General features: G+C 42.4%; 1 protein-coding gene across 1 annotated transcript in view; it reads right to left on the bottom strand.

Annotated features, from left to right (window-relative positions):
• Positions 1 to 19,982, bottom strand: part of SYNE1 (spectrin repeat containing nuclear envelope protein 1) — a 409,429-nt gene that overhangs the window by 255,738 nt on the left and 133,709 nt on the right. The window contains exons 20-31 of the mRNA XM_036249358.1: positions 19,174 to 19,347; positions 16,646 to 16,804; positions 16,185 to 16,349; positions 15,490 to 15,624; positions 14,477 to 14,635; positions 14,059 to 14,267; positions 13,034 to 13,142; positions 11,127 to 11,291; positions 8,016 to 8,183; positions 6,388 to 6,558; positions 5,230 to 5,370; positions 1,166 to 1,326 (exon numbers count right to left, since the gene is read on the bottom strand). Coding sequence (XP_036105251.1) covers positions 1,166 to 1,326; positions 5,230 to 5,370; positions 6,388 to 6,558; positions 8,016 to 8,183; positions 11,127 to 11,291; positions 13,034 to 13,142; positions 14,059 to 14,267; positions 14,477 to 14,635; positions 15,490 to 15,624; positions 16,185 to 16,349; positions 16,646 to 16,804; positions 19,174 to 19,347 — 1,916 coding nt within the window. The remainder of the gene's footprint in view (positions 1 to 1,165; positions 1,327 to 5,229; positions 5,371 to 6,387; positions 6,559 to 8,015; positions 8,184 to 11,126; positions 11,292 to 13,033; positions 13,143 to 14,058; positions 14,268 to 14,476; positions 14,636 to 15,489; positions 15,625 to 16,184; positions 16,350 to 16,645; positions 16,805 to 19,173; positions 19,348 to 19,982) is intronic.

The raw sequence follows: 19,982 nt of genomic DNA on the forward strand, positions 1-19,982 counted from the left end.
CCTTTGCTTAAAAAAAAAAGTGAAAGAATTTTGTTGTTTACCAAAAGGCACTTGAAAACATTAAGAAAAATATAATGGCATCATTGATTGTCAAATCAAACAACAGTACAGCCTCAAATGTGTACCCTGGGTGTGCCTAGTGCTCTTATCAGTACAGGTAATGCAAGCTACATTATAATGCAGGTTTCTAAATAAAATAAAAATTCAAACAGATATTCCTCACAAAAGTAGCTTCTTTCCCAATACACTCTAAGTTCTACTATTTAGCTACCCTAATTAATAATATTTAATATTTGAAGTTCTCAAACATTAGTCATAATTTTCTTTAAATAAATTATTTAACCAACTTCAATGTTTAGGCAATGTACAGTCTTAATGTCAAGGTGTAAAGAGTATTAAAATCAAATTTTACTTTGCAAAATATATCTTGAAAATTATGTCCTATACCTTGAGAATGTGTCAGTGGCCTGCCACTAAATAACTTGTAAAATAGAAATGTTCAGCCATATTATTTGGAGGATCATTGGCCATATTCTCATCTGTTTATTCCCCCCAAATTTGTGTGTATGTATGTGTTGTACATACCAGGATACCATAAGCCAAACTTTCCTTCTTTTTAGGTAAGCATATATTAAGTATTTTAAAATAAAATAGATTTCTGAAGTTAATTTTTGGAAATCGAATATCAGTCAGTGGAATCTGAATACTGAAGCAGTTAACAAGCTCTGTGGGCTTGGAGATGCAGACATTTGGACTATATCACGTGGATTTAGGCCCGGAATCTACACAACCAAAATATCTCCTCTTCCCTCAAACTGGTAACAGCAGCATAATTGAATAAAAAAAAATATTTTCAATATTGGTTCTTTTTTGAGATTTCCTCTCCAAGGTATGAAGGCCACAGAATTTAATAGATATGGCTTTTTCACGGACAGAATCAGTTTACGCTGTAAAACCACATCCCTTCTATTTCTCTGCTCTGCTATGGATGTTGGCTTCTGTGTTGGTGGCACTTGCTTTTGAATTGTGAGTTGCTTCCTCAAAACATGCTGAACTACACAGACACGTGGAGATTTTAAAAACGTTTAAAACACAATATCCAGGAGAGACTGCATTGCATGAAACTATGTCAGAGACGCAAGCTTAGGACTTGTCAAGCACGTACTCTTCTTCAAGTGTGTCTTCTAGTTTCTTGACTTGGTCTTTGATTGACTTGGCCTGCTGTTGAAGCAGCTGCTTATTCTTGGGCCCAAGGGGTATCTCTGCAGCTTCCTTCACAAGGTTCTCCGCCTGGACTGCAATGCCTTCTGTTCGTTTAGAAAACTCCTAGAAAATATAGAGAATGGTTAGGAAGGCATCTTCCATTAAACTCTGCCTCCAATAACAGCCTTTTTGTATTGCGGAGTCTCCGACAGATGGGATGGGTGGAGAGATTCATACATGTACGAATATTAGCATATCATATGCTGAGCAATAAAACAGATGTGTTTTCATCATGGCCAGAAGAGACTTCGCTAAATTATTTTCATTTTATATACACAACCAGCTATCTACCTTCACGGTCATCCAACAATTCTCACAAAAATGTTTTTCCGTTGTTTCTTGGTTTGAGTTCATTGTTTAGAATTCTGAACCGCATTATACTAATTAACTTATTCACAAATATGTTGGTTTATTACAGGCCAGTTCAGGCAATGCAATATTGATTGATTTTTTTTTTCCAATCATAGAGGTAATAATACATTTCCAGGGCAATAAATATAAATATTTATTTATTAGGTTGAAGACTCTCTGGGTCAACACAGAGTTTCACTGCTGTTGACTGTAAAGAAACATTGTTTTGCTCTGGCCGGCTTTGCTCAGTGGTTAGAGCATCGGCCCTCAGAACAGAGAGTCATGGGTTCAGTTCCGGTCAAGGGCATGTACCTCAGTTGCGGTTCATCCCTGGCCCTGGTCGGGTCTTGTGGGAGGCAACCAATTGATGTGTCTCTCTCACATAAATGTCTCTCTCTCTCTCTCTCTCTCTCTCTCTCCCTCCCACTTTATCTGAAGATAAATGAAAAATTATCCTCAGGTGACAATTAAAAAAAGAAGAAGAAGAAAAAACATTTTATTACTTATGTTCTCTGAAAAGAGATAAAACCTGATGTTAATGCCATTAAATTAAACTTAATTTCTTCCTTCTTTGAAATATTTTATTGAATTTTTAGAGAGAAAGGAAGGGGGAGAGAGATAGAAACATCGATGAGAGAGAGCAATATCTATCAGCTGCCTCCTGCATGCCCCCTACCCGGGATCAAACCCACAACCCAGGCATGTGCCCTGATCAGGCATTGAACCGGCAATCTTTTGGTGCATGAAACAACACCCAATCAACTGAGCCACACCGGCCAGGGCACAAATAATTCTTTAAAGTCAGACTTCTAATAGCCATCTTTTCCCATGAAACATCTCTCAGAATTATTACATAATGCCATAAAAGATAGAGTTACTGCATAATCCTATTATTACTTCATGTTTGAAAGAATTAACATCCTCAGAAATATCAACATTACTTCAGAGAAGTACCCTGCAATTTAAGAGAATAAAAATGACTAAGTACAGCTTCCTTATGATAGAGAGATGCACAATATCATAAAATATGGTATTTGCCAGTGTCATAACTTTAAATTCTTATAAGCACCCACTATTGTCATGTGTGAGCTTACAGTCATTGTAGATTCCATTGCGAAGACCGAGTTCACAGCAAAATCTTTCAGAATAGAATCAGAAGTATGAAATAGTATGTTTTCCCTGTAGTGTTTCCCCAAAGCCAAGGAAAAACCATGGACAAAGTAGAGTTATGTTTTGAAATTGTTTATATACATTCAATCTGAGCGCCTTTTGTGGGGCAAGCACAACATAAAGGAATCTAAAGAACAGAATGGTGTTCATAAAGATCTAACTAAAAAAAAAAAAAAGAATAGCACAGTGAGGCTTTGTGTCTATATCCCTAGAAGACAACACGCAAGCGGCAGGGTGCAGCAGGGAAGAGTGGACTCTGGCTTCAGACACGCCTGAAGCTGAAACCAGGCTCTGTCCTTCACTAGCTGTGTGACCTTCAGCCGCACGACTCCCTGACTTTTCCAAACTCATCAGTAAACCCCTGTTGTGAAGGTTCTACGTGATGTTGCCAGGAACACCCTCCCACATACTGGCAGACTGAAAGCATTCAAGTTCCTTAGCACAACCATTTCGGGGCTACACCTGGAACAAAGGCTGTATTAACGATGTCAAGTGAGCAGTTATTCGAGGGTACACGAGCGTGTGCAGCAGCACGTGTAAACAGTCAATAAAGTGGAGCCGTTTTATAATGAAAACATAATATGATGGCTGAGGGTCTGGGCTCTGGACTCGGGCCTCTTGGGTTTGAATCCCAGTGTCACCAGTTAATAATCCTAAAATCTTGGGTAAATCCATTAACAACTATGTATCTTATATCTCCAAAGTTATACAATAGGATTAACAATAGTTCTTAATTTTTAGAATTGTTTGGGTAGAATTAAAGAAAATGATAAACATCAAGTGATTAGACCAGCATATAGCATATGTTCAATAACTGTTAGCTGACATTATTAAGCTAATCCCAAAGTTCACAAGATCACCGCTAAGAAAAATTTTAATAGTAAGACTAGGAAAGTCACACTTGTTGTACCTGTAGCTGAGAAACAGATTCAAAGGAATTAGAGCCATAGGGTGTCAGAAACCCTTCAGGGAACCTGGGTGGAACCCCCATATGATAACTAACCCAGTAACTATAGTTGTATTGATAAAAATGGTGATATATTTTAACATAAAAAATAAATGAAATCATACAGAATTGAAAGATTCTGTGACCTTATAAAAACACAAATTCTGCCCAGCCAGTGTGGCTCAGTGGTTGAGCACCGACCCATGCACCAAGAAGTTGCCGGTTCGATTCCTGGTCAGGGCACATGCCCAGGCTGTGGGCCAAATCCCCAGTGGGGGAGGTGCAGAAGGCAGCCAATCGATGTTCTCTCTCATCGATGTTTCTATCTCTCCCTCTCATTTCCTCTCTCTATAAAATCAATGAAGAAAATAAAATTTTTTTAAAACCACACACATTCTTCAGCGAGTTGACAATAGGAGAAATGATGACAAATTAGCAGTATGACACACAGAGAGCCTTTCACTGGTAAGAACATAGAAGCATGAAATTTACTTGCTAAAGGCATGGTAAGAGTGATAAAACAGCCTCCTCTCTTATGTATTGGCTAACACATTTTATACTAACTCAGTCTTTTTATAAACCCCAAACACAGAAACAGGAACCAAAGGCACCTGCACACGTCTCTCCGTGCTTTGCACACATCCACTGGTCTGCTCACAGTGCCCAAGGCGTTTGGCACACAGGCCGGTGCTCAGCAAGGATTACGGCTGAGTACTGCATCTCGGGTGTCCCCCTGGAGCCTCCAATGTAATATGGTGCAAACAGCTGGTCATCTTTCCCCATTTTAACAATTACTCCTTCAAGTTCCCAGCTCACTCCCACCGTCTTGGTGGGCTCAGAATCTTGGGGAGCATCTTCCCTTCCTTCACTCTGCCTCTTGCGTCTGCCCCCACCACCATCCCCTTTGCTCTTATTCATGTCCATATTGATGCACACATGCAATAACTTCTAACTGGATCCCACGACCCCAGTCTTTCACCCTTTCAATTTTCTAACCTGCTTCAAACTCATCTCCTGAAGTATAGCTCTGATCACGTGACTCTGAAAACCTTGAGGGCTCCATGCTGCCTACAGGGTCTTTGCTTTACAACTGTACTTCACTTCTCTGCTGTACAACATAGAATCCCCATTTCAACACCTTTCTAAGTTGTGCCATTTCTCACCACAGGATTGCTCATTATCTGCCCCCAGCTCTGTTTTTCTGTCTTGATCTGCCTTTCAAGGTTCAGGTAAAAGTATCACTGCCGGCAGAACAAAAATTAATGCATTCATCTCTTAGGAAACATATCCAACTTCAATGCAAACTTGCTCTCAGTTCTTGAGATTTAAATCTTATTTATGTTTTCATTCCCCAGAGAACTTGAGCAGTGTATTGAAGAGTGGATGATCAATAAACAAGTATTGATTAACTGCCTAATTATAATAATAGTAATAGGGAGAGGAAACTGTTTTTCTTCTGAATGCTGAGTACCAAGGGACTCTGTGTCTTACTGATATACCTTTGTCTGTTCCAATTCTGAAGATAAACTTTCCAAACTGCTAAAACTCAGGAAGCGCTCATGGCTGGAGCCTGTCTGAAAAAGGTATCTGACCACCGTCTCTTTGTTGGTTTCAAATCGCTCCCATTTTCTTAGTGTGACCTAAATTAGAGAAAATAAACAACATATACTATTATGAATTATCAAAATATGTCGCACAATATTGTTCACATTTCTATGGTCAGGCTGCCAACGTCTAGTTAACTCTGTTCAAATGTCACACAGTTCTGCTCAGTAAAGACGATCCTAGTGGCTCCCACAAGAACGTCCCTTTCGAGTCTCAGTTCATCTGTAAAGAGAGTGTGTGGGTTAGGACTCTGAGTTTTCTACCAGCTGTAATGTCCTATGCATCTAAAGATATTACTTAAAATGTAGGTAAGGGACAAAGGGAAAAACAGCCTCCCAGATTCTGTCAGAGAGAGACAGAGAGAGAGGCAGAGAGACAGAGAGAGAGAGATGAGAGACACACACACAAACACAGAGAGAGAGAGAGAGAGAGAGAGACAGAGAGAGAGGCAGAGAGACAGAGAGAGAGAGAGATGAGACACACAAACACACACACACACACAGAGAGAGAGAGACAGAGAGAGAGAGACAGAGAGAGAGAGAGATGAGACACACAAACACACACACACACACAGAGAGAGAGAGACAGAGAGAGAGAGAGACAGAGAGAGAGAGAGATGAGACACACAAACACACACACACACAGAGAGAGAGAGAGAGGCAGAAAGAGAGAGAGAACAGAAGGGAGAAGTGACAGAGAGAAGGAAGGGGTGTCAGCAGTGAGCAGGTGGCAAAATGCAAAGCCTTCATTGCAGGCGATGTGTCAAGATCACAAAAACGTATACCCGTGTGGCTGCTGTATGTGAGACGCGTCAACTAAAACCCTGGCTTTATTATTATTGATCACTGCCCTGTGACTTTGAGTCAGGCGCTCAAACTCTTTCCTTTTTAAGCATCTACACTTGCAAATTGTGCTAACTGTGGTACCCTTCTCTGAGGGCTGATGTGGTGCTTGGCAGAGTTAACTCGTGCAAACAGTTAACGCAGGGCTGGGGCATCGGAGGCGGAAACAGACGTGCTCTCCACGCCGCGGAGATGACCCCGTGGCCCTACCTGGATGCGGCGTTCCTGCTTCTCCCTGCTGCGCTCCAGGCCGTCCAGCGTGCTCTCCAGCTTCCGCAGCTCCTCCTGCACCTGGCCGGGCAGCGCCCCTTCCCCCTGCGCAGCCTGCGTGATCTGCTGCTGCACGTCCCTCTTCTTCGCCGAGATCCTCTTGGTCTTTTGCTGGCAGCACATGTTCAACAGGCGGACACAAGTGTCACTCTAAGCGGCGGAGCAGGGACAAAGGCCCACTCCCGCGGAGGTCCAGGACCTCACTGGTGGGCCCCGATGGTAGTTTAAAGTGAACGCGACAGTTAAAACGGCAATGGGGACTGTGTGTTAGTCAAAGGTGGACATTATGTCTAAATATTTTATGTTTTTAATGGTAAACACACCATTCCTTTGGTCTTGGTGATTTGTGTGCATATTCAGACAACGTTCAGCATTTTGTGCAACATTCCACAAGGGATTGGCAAGACTTTTCATTTGACATGATTCTCCTAAAATAATTATGTTCTACTTAAACACAGAAAGTCCTAACTCCGTTTGAAAAGATCATTTATGCTCTAAAAATGCTATTGTTAAGAAATTTAATTCTGGGGCATACGCAGAATGATGAATCTGCTGAGAAATCTGGGGAAAGTCCTGTTTTAAAATAAACTTTATTGAATTATAATGTACAAATAGAATGGTATGTAAATCTCAAGTGTACGGCTCATGAGTTTTCACAAATAAACACACACATAACTAAGCACCTGGTCCCAGAAATGTGAAGGTTTAAAATATGAGTGTAAATATCTACAGTCTCATATTTTTCGGACTTAAATTGGAACCCAAACGCAACTTTTACAATCATTGAGAACAACGTAACACCAAGCATTAACGTTTTTGTGCTCACAGTCTTTTCATAGGTATTAACTGTACCTATAAACCCTAGAAGCTGCCATTTTATGTACCCTTTTACATATACTTTTAGTACGACTTCCGTTTTTATATATTATGCACATGATTAGCATTTGCTACACATTAAGTTAGCTAGAATTTTGTCATTAGAATATTTATTTGAATTAGACTTCCACTGACATTGAGTTGGACAAGTGAAGTTGATTAAAATTGCTTGTTATCAATGTATGTCCCAGAATCGCTGTACTCCCGGTTCTAACCCTATCCTGAAGGTCTCCTGAAGGTCTGGTACTCCGTGTAAGTTGTATCATCCCAAACTAAGATATATTCAAAATTATAAATTGAAAAGTGAGATTTTTTTACATAATGACAAAAGAATCTTGATCTAGACTAGGAAGCAAATATTTCCAGGCTTCCGTTCTCTGTTTTGAAAGAGACCATGTGCAAGTGTCGTGAAGGCTGTCGTCGCTAAACCAACTTTCCGTTCACCGCGTTGTTTGAACTTTGTGATGCCGTCAAATCCCTCAGGCTGAGAAATTCTCCTGCAGGTTCTTTGAAATATTTAATATTTAACACAGAGCAGAAGTGCTAGGTGCTTTTCACCATTCAGCTGGGTTCCTTCCTGCAACCCCCTTTCCTTTGCCCTCACCCAGTGGATATACTGTTTCTCTCTCTGGTTCTATCAGTGATCAACTAATGAACTTTGCACAAATGCACTGGGGACAGAGGCGATCTACCTGGTGATGGAGAAGCAGTTGCTGTGCCTCAAACAGGTTCTCAGTGTCCAAGATCTTCTCAGCTTGCTCCTGGACTTCTTCGGAACCGGAAATTAACTCTTCAAGGGAACTCTTGACAATTTCTTTGTACTGGACACAGTCCCCAAAATTGCTTAACATCTTTTCAACCTGGGTTTTCATGAAAACAACTGTAAATCATTTGCTCATGTAATGTTACATATGAATATGTGTAAAGTCTTTCTCAGCAACTTGAAATATATACACAGATCCCTAACCTCTATTTTTTAAAATATATTTTAAGGCTTCTTTATTTATTATTAAGCTGCATAGTCACTTGTAAGAGTTGCAAGCCTCATTCGACATGGTGCTGTATACCATGTTAAAACCCCCTCCGCCTTCGTCCCATGATCTGAGAGGTCCTGGCTGTGGGCTCGATCCCCAGTGGGGGGCGTGCAGGAGGCAGCTGATCGAGGCTTCTCTCTCACATCGATGTTTCGATCTCTCTCTCCCTTCCTCTCTAAATAAAAAATAAAAAAACCAACTTGACCTTGAAATCAAGGCAGGATAATAAAACTGTATATATTGCTGCCTGGATCCCGTTAATTACAATCTTATGACTAAAATATAATTATAAAAAAAGTGTGACGTAGGAAAGTTGAGTTTATCCTATTTAAAATAAGGAAAACAACTGCATAGAGGAAAAAGAGGAATACAGAAGCATTTGTTGAAAATGCACTTTTGATATTTCTACACAAAACACCAATATATTTTCTAATTTTGTGATTCTTTAGTGGAGTCTTTTCCCTGTCATTTTACTCAGTTTTCAGCTTTGCCTTCTGCCTAATTTCTGCCTTCTCTGTTTTAGTTTACCAGCATCTTTTGTTTTCAAAGTCTATTCCTCTTCATCTTCAACTACATAACCATGTTAACATTGCATTATCATTTGTCTTCCTCAGAAACCTTCCAGTGTTTCCTCTTATGATGTTTTTTTTCCCTTCGACCCTGTTCTGCTCTGTCCCAGGTAACGTGGAACATGCTGTTCTCCAGCAACCAGAAGGAAACCCCCCGAAAACCACACACTCCAGGTCTCAGTAGGTCTCGGCTCTGCTGCGAGAAGTGACTCTTCATTCCATAGTGTCACCCACAGCCTTTTCTCCTTACCCTGGACGACTGCGAACTTTGTGTTCAACATTAATTTAAACACTAAATAGATTATAATCAAAGGAAGGACTGAATGTGTCAAATCTACCTTTTTATATCAATCTTTACGTGAACAGAATGTTCATTTTTCTCCGTTCCTCCCTTTTTGCTCTCACTACATTTAAGTAACAAAAAGAGTATTAATGTAAGTTATACAGAAGTTGAATACGTATGAGTGTTCAAAGAACTCAGGTCTGCATTTGTCAGAGGCAGATTGTTGCTACAGGTCCCATGGGCAATGTCATGAGGGTGCTTGAAAGATAAAGCAAGTAAAATTTTACTTGATAAAATGTTATGGTGTATAATAATTTCTAAATTTAAAGGCTGCCAAAGTGGTTGTTTGTTTGTAACAAAATGTAAATTAATCTATTGATATGACTAAAACGATGTGGTAGATCTTGGCTCAAGGATCACCTGCATATATATGTGCTTTCTGTATTGTTATCTTTACTTTTATTCTTACCTTCTTGACCAAAGGAAGAGTAGAGAAGAATTTCACTTAAACTACAATAGTGGCAACTAACTAAACTAGATTATTGCTGTGAGAGATGGGTCATCAAAGGGTTGACATCGCTTTAGTTCCAAAATTTGATTAATCCTATCGCTGTTTTCAATTTGTCAGAAATTTTAAGAATACTGCATGTTACATATCAAAATACATGATCACATAGTATTAAAATCACAAGCAGTTCAGAGTATTTTTGATTTATGTAAAGTCACGACTGGAGGCTTAAGCAGATCTGCATGGATTGAAAATGTAAAAGGTTAACTGGCAAACTGTTACAATTGAGACTGCTGGAGAGAATTCCAGATCTGCAGCATCAAGCAACTTTGTAGTCATTCCAGTGATCATTATTTCTTGCAAGTGTACTAATGATTTCAAGAAATACTGGTAACTATCTATTCTACTTTGCGTTCTTACGTTCCCTTCCACACACAGACCCACCAGACCCGTCCGACCACCTGCTCAGTGGACGCATTCTTGCAGAGAGGCAGTGGCCCACTGAGAAATGGACAGACAGGTTTATGCATTCCAATCCATAGAGGAACATAAACATTGAATGTATATTGAGACGTTTAATTGAGTAGATCCTGCCTGAAAGAGATTTTACTGGGCTGTAGACTACACACTGAACATTTTATTATTACAGGGCATCAGCTACGAGCATTTACTCTGTTCTAGGCACTGTAATAAGTGCTTCCTATGCATTAGTGCATCCAATTCTTGGCATCACCTTTTGGCATATTTTTAACTGTTTTGCAAATAAGAAAAACAAGGTCCCAGAAATTTTAAATGACAAGCTCAAGATTCATGACAAGTTCAAGGTTACATATGAAGTGGGGGATCAGAGTTAAACTCTAACTCTTGAGTTTGTTTGACTAGCAAGCCTGAGTCCTTAACTTCTGTGATGTTCCTTTATTTTATTTTATTTTATTTATTTTGTTACAGATGTTTATCCTTTTTCCCCCATTGACACCCTCCTCCCCCTCCCTCCCCAGCTTTGTTGTCCATGTCCATTGGTCATGCATACATGCATATAAGTTATGTGGTTTATCTCTCCCCCGACCCCTCTTCTGGGGATTGCCAGTCTGTACCCCACTTCCATGTCTCTGGGACTACCTAAACTGAGCATGAAACAATGCTTTTATTAAGAATAAAAAAGTATGGATCTGATAAGCTTTGTAGTTTACCTACAGGTCATTAATCTGAACTAACACATCCAATAATGGCACAGGCCATAATTCAAACGTCCTACTCATCTTTCCCACCACCATTCATATAAGTAAATATCAACTATTCCATTTCAACTAGGATTTCTTTCTAAAGTTACCTGTTAAGCTACAACGAAAGAGAAAGGACCTTCCGCGTTCCTCACCCAGAACTACCCAGAGTGCGAGTAAATGATGTACCTCTGACAGCAAGGTCACAAGAGCCTTGAAGGAACTAGATAATTTTGCCAGCTCGTCTCCCTGCTTTTGGGCTTCTTTCTCAGAAGAAACTTCGGTCAAAACCTTAAGCCTGGATTTCAGCCAGCTGAGAGTCTCGCCTTTTTGGGTAACACCAGTTCTTATTTCCTGGAATGAAGGAACACGTTTGATGAACCAAAGACACCTGTGAATCATGCCTTTCCAGCAAGAAAGGATTGCACCTAAGAAGGTATGCAAGGTGCAGGTGGGGATGCCTGCCCTTGATTCACCGGTGGGTGCCTGCTTATCCACCTTGCTAGATCTTTCACAAAAGTCTACAAGTGCGAGAAATAAATGTTTCTCCAATGCCAGTACTTATGCATCAACTCAGTGCTCTCTATAGCACAAAATTACCTTCATAATTACACAGTTAGATATTTACAGATTCCCTGGATCGCAACAAAGACACTTCTAAAAGTACTGTAGAAGAATATACTGGCAAAATTGGGAATTATAATATTATAATATACTTTGTTATCTTACTTCTATGAGCTGGAAGGAATGTGGTATTTTTTAAAGAAATGAATAAAAGAATCCTTTTTTTTTTAGTTAGCTGATTCTTTTATTGGAGAGTTTACTTGTTGAATATTATTATAGATAACCTAAAGATGTATTTTAACTTTATTAAGTCCTAGTTTATGCCTCGTTTTTGTTTGCTTTTAGGAGTCAATACCCCAGAAGGTAAGATTCACAAACAGGATCGCAAGTCTAATCCAGGAAGGGAAGGTCTATTGGCCGAGACAATGCCAGGAAGACTCTGGGGCTTCAGCCCTGGTAGGGCAGGGAGCCAGGGGAAGGCGAGTTGGCAGCCTCGCTCTCCTCCAGCCGCTCCGGTTGCGCAAGGGCAGAGTGGTCTCCAGCCACACGTTTTGCTCCACAGGGTATTACAGGGCAAATGCATGCCAGCCAGACAACAGTTGGTTCTAGAAGCAAGTGATCTCTTCACGTAACAATGAGAATTTTCTTGTACTGTAACAGTCACTACTAAACATGGCACAAAAGTAGGTATACAGTTGTGAGCACACGGAACACGGCGTCAATAAAGCTAGTGGGGTAGTCATCACCTGCATGTCTTTTTCCATCCGAACAACTGGGAACCTACTTGTGTCCTACCCTGCACAGATGGCCTTCATTGGTAAAGCATGCCATTATGAGCACCTCTAGCATTTAAGGGGATTATAATCTGAATATAAAGCATGAAATGTAGAGGATAGAAACAGAAAGAAAAAATATTCTCATTAACGGCAACTATGTGACTGCTAAGGGTTGCAGACGCTGACAGGTAAAGACTTTTCGCAGGAGCAGGTGTCTGTGATGACAGAGCCACGCGAGGAGGGAGAGTATTGCTGGATGCCATTCACAATGAGAACTGGTCTAGACCCGAGGCCCTGTCACGGTCGGGTCATCCGGCTGTCCCCAAGCTCCAGGGGCTGATCCAATCCAGGCTGACTGTGCGTAGAAAAGATGTTTAGAGGCTTTGCCCAAATCCCTCATTTTCTGTGACCTGGCTGTTAAGTGGCTGAAATGCACTGTACAGAAACCTACAGTGTTTGTTTTCCGTGATGGTGCTTAATTCTCGTATGCACCCAGGCACGCGGTTTCCCCCTCAGGCGTCCCCGTGAGCCGGAGCTGCACTGAGGGCACAACCAGCCAACTAGACCTCAAAGCCGACCGCGATCCCATAGAAAAACCCCTACGGTCCTCACGCAACAGGAGGACACTGATTTTTAAGTTAATTTTCAGGAACTTCATTTCTTATAGAAAGTAAAAAAAGACATCAGTTAGATGGTCTATCACTTTTTTAAATTAATGGATATTTTCTAGCAACAAAAAAATGTCCTGGGACTCACCTGTACTGCCTGTGTCACCGCCCCATGGTTGGCGCTATCAATGGCCTCGCTCTTAATCCCTTTCAGGTGTGTCTCCTTTGCAGTGATCCAAGATGAGAACTCGGAAATTCTGAAATAACACAGAATTTTGTGTTAGCTCACAAAAGGGCGAACCCACGAGGATGGTCAGAATACATTCTCTCGTCTGCATCCCTTCACGGAAACGCAACACTCCAGTGATTAGCAAACAGGTGAACAAATTTTCTGGAAACCGTTCCTTGAAAGAATGCAGCTCAGGGCAGGCGTGGCCACCTCTGTGCTCTGTCACTTGGAGGAAGGACCCGGCAGAGCATCCAGAGCTCAGCTGAAGAAGGAGATGTCTGTCTCAGGGCCTGAGCCCCTGGGGGTGAGGACCATACTGCGTGAGTTCTGGCTTTGCGGGTCCCCAACAGAGTGTGACATAACCCTAGAGAGTCAGAAGTCCCTCTTTGGGGACATATGGCAATTCCAGAGAAAGAGATGAACCAATTCTGCCTCCAAGAGACCACATCGGAGCCACTGGAGGTGAAGTACTTCATTTCTGATCGAAACCCGTTCTTTTTATTGAATGAAGCGTGTTTTTTTTTTTGTTTTTTTTTGTTTTTTTATCCTCACCCGAGGACATTTTTCCATTTTTTGTTCAGGTAGAGTGGGAGGGAGAGAGAGGAACAGAGAGAGAGGAGAGAAACATCGATGTGAAGGGACACATCAAGTGGCTGCCACCCACATGACCAACCAGGGCCGGGGACAAACCGCAACCGAGGTACGTGCCCTTAGCGGGAACTGAACCCGGGTCTCTCTGGACCGCAGGCCGACGCTCTAACCGCTGAGCCAAACCGGCCAGGGCTAATGAAGCGTTTTTATACCAGAACACAGGTAACATTATTCAATCTTATTTTCTTTATCGCAGAGGCTGAAACACAGGTCCTGTCTTGTGTTGCAATAGTCTCTGAATTCACAGGATTCAGACAGACCATGTCCTTGTGTGGGAACAAGTCCCGGCCTACCTGCTGGCGTAGTCCTGCCACTTGTCCGGGTTGTCCTTGAGCTGCTCAGCCGTGCTCTGGATGGCCGCTCTGAGCTCCCTGAGGGTCGCATGGCAGGCGTCAGGGGTGTCCCTCACGGGGTCCCGGACTGGGAGTTTCAGACACAGCTCTTCAATGAGCTGCAACCTTTTCTCACAGAGATGATGAGGACCTTTGTCACTGAAGAAAATCTAATGAGCAATAAACATGCAGACAATCCCTGTGAGAAGTCATACAATACTCTTATATTTTCATAGAAAAACCAAAGGAAGGTTCCATTTAGACTGTCAGTGTAAAGCAATTATTTCGAGTTCCCAGACCCAGACCGAAGTGTCAGTTATATCTTTTACGTGACTGTGTGATTTTGCGTGACTGCGCTCGGGGTGCGTGTATGACGTACCCTGTGCTCTTTGATGATCTCTTCACTGCCTTCCTGGGGTAACAGCTTGGTCTCTCGGTCCAGCTCAGTTCTGCATTCTTCTACACAGGCCAGAAATTTCTTCTTCTCCACATCAATCTTCAGATGAAGCAAATGATACGGGGCTTCTGCTTGGAGATCCTACGGGACACAGGAAGATTCAGAAAAATATGATACCATTATTGATCATGTACATTTCCAGTAGAAGTAACAAAAACAGAATATTCCTGTTGGGGCCCACTGATAGCACCCATAGAGTCTGCACCCAGCTGCAGTGCTTTGTACTTTTCCAAGTACTAGGACCACCGCGAACCCTTCCTTCCTACTGCGGGTGGGCTGGCATTGTTCTATTTCACGTTTACAATGGCCCAAGCGGCACGAATGCTCCTATTTCCAGCTTAGACCATTGAGCCTTAGGGGTAAGCAGAAAAAGGTAGATTTGAATCTAGATTTAAATCACATACCATGCCAATACCCTCTCCCGACATGTGTCCCTTTTAATTTTGTCAACAACCCTGTGAAGTAGGAAGGACAGACATTATACCCAGTACATGGAGGGGAAGCAAGGAAACCTTATTAGGGTCAGTTACTAGACGAGATACTGTTTCACCCTCACACCCACAGCCAGACCTTTGCTGCTTCTTGAAGCGCCAAGTTAGAACTGATCACTTGACTCACTTGTGTCTGGTTTCCAAGTGAGCCCTCCTCCCTCGTTCAAAGCCTTCCTAAACACATTGCTCCTACTTTCCTGGACGTATTATATATTATACTTTTATTATTTGCAACTAAGAATCTCCCCTAAAAGACTTATGTTTAGTTCATCATTAAATCCTTAACCAATACATGTTTTCATTTATATTTTTAGATCATAAAATCCTTGAGAACAGCAAACATGCACATGCATAAATTATGTTAAACGACATTTCAGTAATAGACCTAACGGCGCCCCCGAGCTGCCGCCCATCACCCGTGCCCCGGTCGCGGGTCTCGCTCACCTTCCACTGCTTGTGCAGCGCCCTCACTGCGTCCTGCAGCCCCCGCTGCTCCCGCTCCGGCAGGATGTCCGTGAGCTCGTCGCAGGCCTTCAGGAACGCGTTGAGCACCCTCTGATCCAGCTGACTGTAGAACTCCTGGCACGGAGGGGGCGGGCGGTTAAGAGTGTTGGGCAGAACCCGGCCTGCGTGGCTCAGCGGTTGAGCGTCACCCCTGCACCAGGAGGTCACCGGTTCAATTCCCGGTCAGGGCACAGGCCCAGGCTGTGGGCCCGATCCCCAGTGGGGGGTGTGCAGGAGGCGGCCAATCCATGTTCTCTCTCATCGATGTTTCTGTCTCTCTCTTTCTCTCTCTCTAAAATCAATAAAGAAAAAATATATATAAAAAGTGCTGGGCAGAGTGAAGGGCAGCATCAGACACCGGCCAGCGAAGCCGTCACACCTCTCAGCTGGCCTCTGAGCCACCGCTGCCCTCTCAAACCCTACGCACGACTGCTTTTTCTTTCAGTTTTTGTTTTTTCAGGGATGAACTAGAACCACCTAGACTTACGAATCAGAAGCCACCCCATTTAAATCCAAATGGTCATTTTTAATTTTTAGGAAAAAAATATTTGCAGTTGTCAAATTTGGGAGAATATTCTAGAAGGCCTGTGGGAAATCCCGAAACCTTGACTCCGTAAAGAAAGCGATGAACTCACAGTGTGCTTCGGCAGGAGGTCCTCCGGGTCCCCCTTTTCCTGCAGGCCCTCGCGGGCCATCTGCAGCACCTTCTCCAGCTCCGCGCGGGACTCCTCAAACTTCTTCATCAGGCGGCTGTTGGTTTCCACGTGCTTCTTCCAATCTCCGGTTGTCTTGACCATGTTCTTGAGTTATAAAAACAAGCACAGTGTGATGCTTTCTCATTACTGAAAGTCACATTTTGTTAAGAAACACTGTTTCTTTAAGGAAGACACTTGGAAGGAATGCACTGCATTGTCAGGAGAATAATCAGCCCCTTTTAATATTAATGAATGTTGACAGGAGAGAAAGAAGACGCAAAATGTGGGTTTTGACAGCAGCCGCGGAGGCATGCAGGGAGAGTGACAGTGGGGTCCCCGGCCCCTGTGCGTCCCCGCTGCGTGTCCGGGGCCTGGTCCATGGACGAGGGGGGAGCGCTCACCTGAAAGGCCACGTGAACATCTGCTGTCTGTCTCTGCAACTTGGTCAGATCAAAGTGCCCTAACACAGCGCTCAAGGTCACAGTCTTCTGAACACTCTGACTGCCTTTCTCGATTTGTGCCAAGGTTTTTGTGCAGCTTTCTTGGCAGGCTGCCAGCTCCTGGAGGGAAGGAGGCACAGGACGAGAGAATTTACAAGGGTGAGAAAGAAAGAGAGAATAAGCATTCCAAAATAAGAAGAACAGCATTATACAGCTTTTAACCAGCAAGAAACAAAATAAAGCCACAGAGGGTTTTTTGTTGTCATTTCCCCCCCCCCCCCCCCCAGAATTTTAAGCAATCACCGATGTCGGGGCTTTTAAAGGTTTATTGAGATTTTTAGACTATTTTATGCCCATCTTATTAACATCCAGAGAATGACAGGGCATTGAAATTGTTATTTGCCTGGTGCATGCATTTCTCCAATCAAACAATAGGCCTGTGGTTTGCTGAGAGAACAATAATGAAATCAATTTTCAGAGCAGGTTTTTTTGGTTATTGTTGTTAATCCTTACCCAAGGATATTTTTCCATTGATTTTTTTTTAGAGAGAATAGAAGGGAGGGAGGGAGAGAGAGAAACATTGATGTGAGAGAGACACATTGATTGGTTGCCTCCCACACAACCCCGACCAGGCCAGGGATCAAATCTACAATCCAAGTACATAGCCTCGACTGGGACTCGGACCCGTGACCCTTTGGTCTGAGGGCTAATGCTCTAACTGCTGAACCAAACCAGCCAGGGCTTGAGCAGGTTTTAATTTAACTAAATAAATTTATCACCAATGTACATTATACTTTCCTGAGTCAGACACAAAGATTATATATTATTTGTGTAAGTTGTGTCTACACCATTATAAACTATCAACATCACTGACAAAATGGTGGACCCCGGATCCTGAGCACAGGAGGCAGCAGACCAAGGGGCTTGGGGCGGGGGGCAGAAAACTGACACACGTCTGCAGGACGAGGAGCAAGGTGGCCTGGCCCTTCCACCTCGGATTCGCACCCTGCTGTCGCAATTTCTGCAGCTGACGGTGTGGGAGTTATCCACCCAACCAAGGCAGACAGGCATTGAAAACATTTTTTCCCTTTTTTTTAGAGAGAGGGAGTTGGGGAAAGGGAGAGAGAGATAGAAACATCCATGAGAGAGAACATTGACTGGCCGCCTCCAGCACACCCCCCACTGGGGACTTGGCCCACAGCCTGGGCATGTGCCCTGACTGGGAATCAACCAGCGACCTCTCAGTGAGTGGGTTGACGCTCAACCACTGAGCCACACTGGCCAGGCAGCAGACAGGCAATTTTTACTTGAACCCACACCATTTGCATTCCAACATCCTCAATTACTTTGGAAAAATATTTCAGACAGCTCATTTGGATACTAGTTTGATAATCAAGATTCAAATATTAAGAGCATAATTTTTGTTTTGCTTTGGCAAAATCGAATAAGGACATACTTTCTCCTTTTGAATATTTAGGAGGTAAAAGAGTAACACAGACAGATATTATGAAATGTTATTATTATTAAATATAAATATTTTCATTGTAGAAGGATTCTTTGATGGCAATTTATAGCAATTTGGGAATGTAAGAAATGGCACTATGACTCAAAATGGAAAATAATCTTTATCCAATAGGATGAGAACACATTAGAATAAGGTTTGGCGGTATAAATATTATCTCTCTATAATCAATAATCAACAATCAACAACAACAATAATAATTGCTACCAGTTAGAGAATATATATTAAATGAATATCACATTTAATCTTCACACAAGCTCCAATTTAGGTATTTTAAGGTGAGGAAATAAAAGCTAATCAAGGCTCTGTGGTTTGTGATATCAGACCTGAGGTCTGGATCCCGGCCTGACTCCCTTCAGACACTCTCTGCCCTTTCTGCTGGGCGCCGGCTCCTCCCATGAATCTATTCCCTTAGCACAGCGCAGGCCTCTCGCTCGTTAGTTTCACCTCCTCTGATGGATGAGTTAATTTATAATAAACCCACTAAGTCAATTAACTGCGACACTCAGTAGGAGACTATTCTGTTTACTGAAAATGAGATAAGTAAAAACGATTATCACTCCAAATACATTTCCAGAATTGTATGGCTGTGTAAACAGACCTTGTCCTAGAGGCAACGAGATCTCATAAGACACAGATTAGAAACACTGGATAGAAATTCAATGCAATTATCTATTTATATATAAAAATATTATCTCTTATATATAATGTAAAAGTTATCTATAAAATTATACACACATGTGTGTGTATGTGTGTGTGTGTGTGTGTATACATATATATATAATTTTTATTTTATCTGTGAACAGGGTTTTTTCCTTTGGACAAGACATACTTTTGTTTTGAGTTGGCAGTACTATTCTAGAAAACTGTTTCCTGTCTTAACTGGATTTCTATCACTTTAAGCATGACCTGAATCTTATTATACATGCTGCAAAATAACTGTCTCCTGAAAGGGTCTTTTTCTTACCTGATGTTTTTGCTGAAAAAGAGCACTAGATTGCGCCTCGTGCTCAAGAACTGTGATAATTTCACTGATTTTCCCGAGTGAGTCATAAAATAACGTCATCTGCTTTTCTAATTCCTCCAACGGCACTGACAGCTGCTGAGACTCAGAAAGGAGTGGGGAGTAACGCTCTTTGACCTTTAAAAATACAAAGACAAAAATTCCATTAAGAGCCATTCAGCCGAGGGCACTGGTCACAGCTCTCAGGGACAGTTTCTTTAGTGACACGGTCGTGGTGTGCTTACAATCTCCAAAGATCTGTTCATTTCATGATAGTTCCTATGTATTGCTAAGCATTTATATATAAAACGATATCACTGCACCAATGAGATAAACACATGCCACAGAGTTTTCTTGTGAAAATGAAGCTCAGTCCCCCATCTCAGTAGCAGTTTCCCTATAAAAGATGTGGTTAGTGAGTCCATGGCCTCACACTGCTCTTCATACACTGGGCAACCCACCTTCGCCTCAGCCTCAGAATCTGACAAAAGATAGCCGTGAATTATATTGTCTACTAACCTGTGCCTTCCAACTTAACTGTCAAGAACTCTACTACTTGAACCCTTAACCCTGGACATACTTGCAGACCTGACCCCTTCTTTCCAGACAGGCCCTGTGCTGTCCTACCTCCCCCGATCTTCACGGTTTGCTGTGCCCACCAGCTGGCATCTCCTCGTCCCCAGTGCTCATGTCACATACCAATGTATTCACAAAGGTTCCCCCATTAGGGGACATCTCCCTAGTTCGAATTGGCCCAGCCCTTATCTGCCACT

Source organism: Molossus molossus, unplaced genomic scaffold (assembly GCF_014108415.1).
Source record: "Molossus molossus isolate mMolMol1 unplaced genomic scaffold, mMolMol1.p scaffold_m16_p_8, whole genome shotgun sequence".
NCBI lineage: Eukaryota > Metazoa > Chordata > Mammalia > Chiroptera > Molossidae > Molossus > Molossus molossus.